Source organism: Lactuca sativa, chromosome 3, assembly GCF_002870075.4.
Source record: "Lactuca sativa cultivar Salinas chromosome 3, Lsat_Salinas_v11, whole genome shotgun sequence".
In the NCBI taxonomy this organism is placed as follows: domain Eukaryota; kingdom Viridiplantae; phylum Streptophyta; class Magnoliopsida; order Asterales; family Asteraceae; genus Lactuca; species Lactuca sativa.
Window position 1 is genome coordinate 242,724,632 of NC_056625.2, and position 6,401 is coordinate 242,731,032.

The 6,401-nt window shown below is 33.9% G+C and overlaps 1 protein-coding gene across 1 annotated transcript; it reads right to left on the minus strand.

Annotated features, from left to right (window-relative positions):
* Positions 1-2,769: 2,769 nt before the first annotated feature.
* Positions 2,770-3,462, minus strand: LOC111893923 (ATP-dependent zinc metalloprotease FTSH, chloroplastic-like). Its single transcript, XM_023890000.1, has 4 exons — positions 3,445-3,462; positions 3,201-3,324; positions 3,010-3,113; positions 2,770-2,934 (listed from the first exon to the last, which is right to left on the minus strand). Exons 1-4 carry the CDS (start codon positions 3,460-3,462, stop codon positions 2,770-2,772), a joined length of 411 nt encoding a protein of 136 aa, XP_023745768.1.
* Positions 3,463-6,401: the final 2,939 nt, after the last annotated feature.

Below are 6,401 nucleotides of genomic sequence, written 5' to 3' on the forward strand. Positions count from 1 at the left end.
CCCGTCTGATTCTGTGCTGATAATGATGTTAACTATTAAAGACGCTTCTAAATGGTGGAGTATATTAAGTGTCTCTCCTATTTGGCAAGATTGAATATTCTACCTTCTCGCTCTTCTCTGTAGCCTCACTGCAATTGTCGCTATGGTAATTTCTCTTTTTGATTTTGTTACAATTTCCATGATTTGTTGAGTTTCATGTTTTTGTTCCTATCAGTAAAATTGAGAAGTTAAGTCGCTAAATTGGATTGATTCATAACAGATTCTGATCTCTATATTTACTCTTGTAATAATTGATTAAAATGACTAGTATGAAGAAGATTACTCATAAATTTCATGATTTTGTGACATCTACAGATGCAATTGATTCAAATTCAGCAAACAATACAAGACTATGATATCACCAAAAGTATCATCTGCAACATCTATTTCTCGCTATTATTTTGTGTAAAATAGAATAATTGAATTCAGCAAACAGTACACTTTTTTTATGTATTTACCCTTTTGCAGATTCCTGTGGACAAAGTCAAAACATATTCCTTTCAGTTTTTCATTGAGTAATCAAATTGCATTGGTTAACCATAATCTTCACAACCAATGACATCTTTGTCAACCATATTCGGTTCATGAATACTTTTCCTCTACAAATAAAAGATCATCTTCCTCTTTTAGTGACTTTTTCTAGAGAAAATTGTGCTTTTAACTTTGTTACATTTTTATATTTCATGTTGCAAAAATTTATCATTTTTTTGCTTCAACAAGTCAAGTTGTGACAGCAGGGTGGGACAAAAAGATAAAATGTTGGGATTCAAGGTCAACAAAGACTCTTACTGATGGGTTTTGAGCATTCTAACACTTCCTAAGTGTACATACAACCCTAATAACCTTGGATCTATGTTTGTCTAATTATCATGCAAAGTTGAATTCCAAGGTTATATTCCTATCTAGCATACATGAGGAACAATTTTTAACTTGAATGAAAGATAGAATAACTTACCTTGTTGTTGCTTATGTTCCTTGAAACCTTGTGAGCCTAGCACCCCAAGTGTGATGCCTCAAATGCTTCACACAATACCAAATGCTCTTGGAAAGACTTTTGAGAGAATACACACTTCTTGAAATCGGCCTAGCCCTCTTGTTTCTTATGTGTAGCCGATTTTGGTGGAGAATGGGATTCTTATATAGTGTTGACACATCTAGGGTTACACCATGTAAACCCTAATGTGTCATGACTCTTTATTTCCATGACTCATGGGTTTGTAACTCCCATGGAGCATCCATGGAGCATCCTATGGGTGGAACCCAACTTGATAATCCATGGAGCCTCTTAGCCCACTATACAAGATATGAATGATTTACATAATAAACCCATATATTTAATTAGTTATCTTTTGATCACTTAATTAATTCTAAATTAATTCTTTGATCAAACTAATCAAATAATATTATTAAAATATTAGAACTTATAATATTTTAATAATCTCCAAGTGTTATTCCTCTCATTTAGTCTATCCAATTGCATGGTGCCATGCAACCCAAATGGACCATGTCGGGTCGGGTCAAGTACTGACCAGAAATAGTTATGGACTTAGACACCTTATCCAACACTTACTGCTGTAAATACTGTTAATACAGGGGTCAAATCTATATCACTAAGTGGTCCCTTTTCTTTATCCTCTGCATTTAGGGATTTGATATCTTCATCTTGCAGTGCCAAATTCGTTAACTTTGTGATGATGTTTTTTTATTGTGTAGATTATTTGATTTCAAAGGTGATCAAGGTTCTTCCACAAGAGATTGAGACACTAAGAAAACCAAAATGGGATGCTGTGTTGGTGAGCCAATATTTTTCTGATCTAAGAGAAGTCAAAAAATAGGGGCGAAAAGAGAGAAGGAACAAGGAAGCTCAGGGTGTTTTTGCAGCTTCAACTGCTGCTGCTGCAGCTTTTTCCAGGATTTCATCTTTCAGGAAAGATACACTTGAAGAATCCGCTCACTATGAGGTAGTTGACTCTCATTATGTTAAAAAAAATAGTAGAATTAGATGCAAGAAGTAGCAACATACTTTCATTGATCTGTTTTCATAATGAAATGAAGTTATATTGATTCTTATTTTGTGTTCAGAATAAGTTGAAGATAAAAGCTTTTGGAGGGAGATCTGCAGTTCATTGATTCTTCACCATCAACTTTAGATTACAAAGGGCATTCTATGGTTTGTGATGTTTGCAGACAGGAGGAAACAGTTTTGAATCCGCTTATTATATGTTCTAGTTGCAAGGTTAGCTTAACCTTCAATAACGGAAATGAATAGTTCTAATCTCTTTTTTTTATCCTCCTAACTGTATTTTAATATTTTATCTGGTAACAGGTTGCAGTTCACATAGATTGTTATCGTAGTCTGAAAGATTCTACAGGTCCATGGTTTTTTGACTTTTGTGAAGATTCATTGTCTTCTAGAAACAGGGGGGTCCCATCTTTCAGTTACTCAGAGAAGGTGTCTCGTGTAGCGGAATGTTGCTTATGTGGTGACAATACTGGTGCTTTTAGGAAGTCAACTGATGGTCAATGGGTCCATGCCTTCTGTGCTGAGGTAATATTCTTTGATTGTGATTCTTACTTGTGTTCCTTTTGTATTATATGGTGATTAATAGTTCTTTTTCAATTTTGTATGTGAATCCTAATGCCCCTCCTGACCTTGGTAGTATGCTTAGTTTCTGATACAAAACAAAACATGAATACTTATCACTTGTCCATTGTCATACTCAATTGGAATCAGAATTCGCGATACCATTCCATGGTAAAAATCTTTACCTTAACCCGTGGTTGTCCTGCAAGAAGCTTAAAAACAGATGTGCCAACTACTGCATGACCAACTTCATGTCGAGCCACTACTGCTTTCTCAGTGCCTTGTAACTTGGCTGTTTTCTTTTCAATCCCCTGTTTATTATTAAAAAGTAAATCATATAATGCATATAAAATCTTTTTAATTTACAAGAAAAAGAATATAATTACATCAATGGAACGCTCCACTTCTTGGATAAAGTCCATTTTCTCCACCACTAGTTTACTTTGTCTCCCTGCCAACAAAGCCGCTTCATTTACTAAATTAGCAAGGTCTGCACTGCATACCAAACCAAAAAATATATTTCAAAAAAAGAACAAGGGTAGTTTTGGAAATAAAAAAAAGATGATTTTTTTATTACCCGGTGAAACGGTGGTCATGGAAGCAATTTTAGCAGGGTCAACATTCTCTCCCAAAGGGATCTCTTTCTTGTAAACATGCACATTCAGAATAGCTTGTCTTCCAACCCTATCCGGTGTTTCTACCTAAAATAACAAGAACTTAAGTTACCATTTTTTTTGTTCTTTTTTAAAAAAAAAATACGATGTTTGCCTTGTTTGCAGCCACAAAGTTGGCGCATGTATAAAGGTCGGTGAGATTAATACGAGTTTCTTCCATCCCATTTTTTATTTTTTCCTTTTTCATTAAACTTTATTTTTAATAATTAATCGTATCGTATAGTGCAATTATGGTCACTATCAAAGCACATTTCATCCTACTTGTGGCAAAAGTGCTGGATTCTTTATGAATGTGAGAACAAGTGGTGGAAAAATACAACACAAGGCTTACTGTGAGACACACAGGTGGAGAGGACAAAGGTGATATATTATTATTATTTACCATAACATTAATCACTGTCAACCTTCTTGTTTTTTTGTTTCTAATTTTTATCAAATATTATACTAGTTTCTTACAATACTTTATTTGTTGTTTATTCTAGGCTGAGACTCAAAAACATGGAGTTGAAGAATGAAATTCTCTGAATAAAGTCAGGGTAAGTTATATTGCTGTTTATGAAAACATTATTTGAATCCAAAATCATAATTTTTTTTTCTTAAAATTGTCATGCAGGTTGAATTAGAGATTACGCCTCATCTGTGAAAGAATTATCAGACGTGAGAAATTGAAGGTAAGCCACATATTTGATTATACATACATACATAGACTAACTGATGGGATTATGTTGATAATTGTAGCGTGAATTGGTGATTTGTTCACATGACATGCTTCGTTGGAACAGAGAGTTAGTATGTTTATCTTCTTCATCTATACCCCCCCCCCCCCCGGGTGGGGTTTGCACTGGTTTTGTGTCACCAGATGTTAGTTCAGAATCAACTACAACTTCCTTAAGAGGACGATACACAAATAGCTACAAATCATGTAGTGAAACCATCATCCAAAGATCCGATAACAGAGCTTGGACACCAAATTCTTTTCTTTACAAGTAACTATCTCTATCTTCTGGGATATGCATCTCACAACCATTTGTTTTTATGACCTCTTATGTTTAGAAAATAGAGAAAAGTGGAGTTGCTTGTTTGGATAAACTCGTTATGACAATATGTGTGAGTTCCTTCTTCAAAACTAGTCAATTTTATTGCACCATAACTAACTGTTTCCATCTACGAAATTGTTATCATATCATGACAAATATACAATCTTTTATGTAATAGGTAGAAAACTAGATCTCATGCTTATGCCTTTTTGTTGTAAATGACATATTAATTACATGTCTTGTGGTTTATTGTAAGTTATATATAATGATGATGAGATTTTTTTATTAATTAAACTAATTGATTGTTCCTGATGCAATTTGATTTTCACTGATTAGGTGCGAAACAAAAGATGGCAGAATTTATCTTTGAATCGGGTAATATGTGTTGTGCAGATTGTGGAACTCCATATCCAAAATGAGTGTAAGTCCTAAATTTCAAATGCATTCTTTTAGTTCGACATCAAAAATAAACCCTCTCCTCTTTCTTCATAAACTCCATGTTTGGGTGTCCAGATCTGTAAGTTTTGGAGCATTTATATGCATCAAGTGTTCACGAGCACATAGAAGCCTTGGGGTTCGTATATCAAAAGTAAGCCCTTGTTTCTTAATTTCTCAGCATTATCAACTTACAACTTCAATTATATACCAAATATTTACAATGAAGTTGACTCCACACTCCACATACAGGTGTTATCAGTGAATCTAGACGAGCTGACACATGAAGCACTCAAACAATGTCCTTATGCCAAGAAGCACTCAAACAGTGTCCTTATGCCAAGTATCAACCATGCATTTCACAACAGATGGAAAAAGAAAGACAATGAACACAAACCACCTCCTAAGACTAGCAACTCAATGGTAATTACTAATTTTTTTGTGTTAGTTGTTATAATATTATATATATATATATATATATATATATATATATATATATATATATATATATATGTGTGTGTGTGTGTGTGTGTGTGTGTCTGATAATTTGTGTATAGGCAGGTATTATTCCTTCTAGACCTTTAAAACTTCTCAACACTTCCAAGTTTATCTTCTAAAATTCCCATTACATCAACAGAAAGCGTACACCCAACAATCCCATCTATACTTCCATCAGAAACCATAACAGGAAGCTCCCACACAGGCAAAAGTAGCCTTGAATCACACAAACAAACCCCTTCACGAGCCGCTGAAAACACCGGTTCAACTTCTTGTACAACTAAACCCACCAAGGGTAGCTTCACCAGATCCTCAAAAGCCTCAGTAGCTTCATTAACACATAGCAGCAACTTCACCGGATCCAAATCGGTTAAAAAAGTCTTCCAATATTGCCCTTGGTGTGTTGGACACCAACAATTTAATAGAAATCTACTCAGGCCAACTGTTTTGAATAACCCGCACTTAAAGGATTATGATTGCCATAATGTGTATACACGGGCTTTAATAACAACGCAGGCCAACTGTTTTGAAGATATGGTCAATTGACTTTAAAATTCAAGCTACTCCCACCTTTGTATAAGCATAAATAGTCATTAAACTGGTCTTAATACTTTGATTATTTAAACTATCTTTTGAAATGAACATAAACATTAATCAATGGGCCATGGATTTTGATTCAATGAAAAAAGATCCCATACATTCCATGGGTCCATGGGCCCATTAATTATCCTAAACAGGGCCTATAAAAATATAGATAAAGTTCATTCAATTATTTATAAAAGTACTAAATAGAAGCATTATGTTGTGTGTAGAGAAATAATGCAAGCTGTAAGATTCTCACCTACATTTCAGTGAGGTCATTTCCTTTTTCTTTTTGTCTTATTATGTTTTTTTCATTTTAGTTTTAGTACTTAACTAATCATTTTGTTTTTATTATGTTTCACTTTCTTCATTTTTTTTATAAGTTTTGGGTTCTGTTTGATATGATGGAATGGAATGAGCATAGTAACGGAATGGATTGTTACATTCCATTATCATGTTTGGCTTGATTGATAAAATGGAATGAGACACTCAAACATGTTTTTTGTTATGTACAGTTAGATAAGTAAATGGATATAAATTGGCAGATAAAGA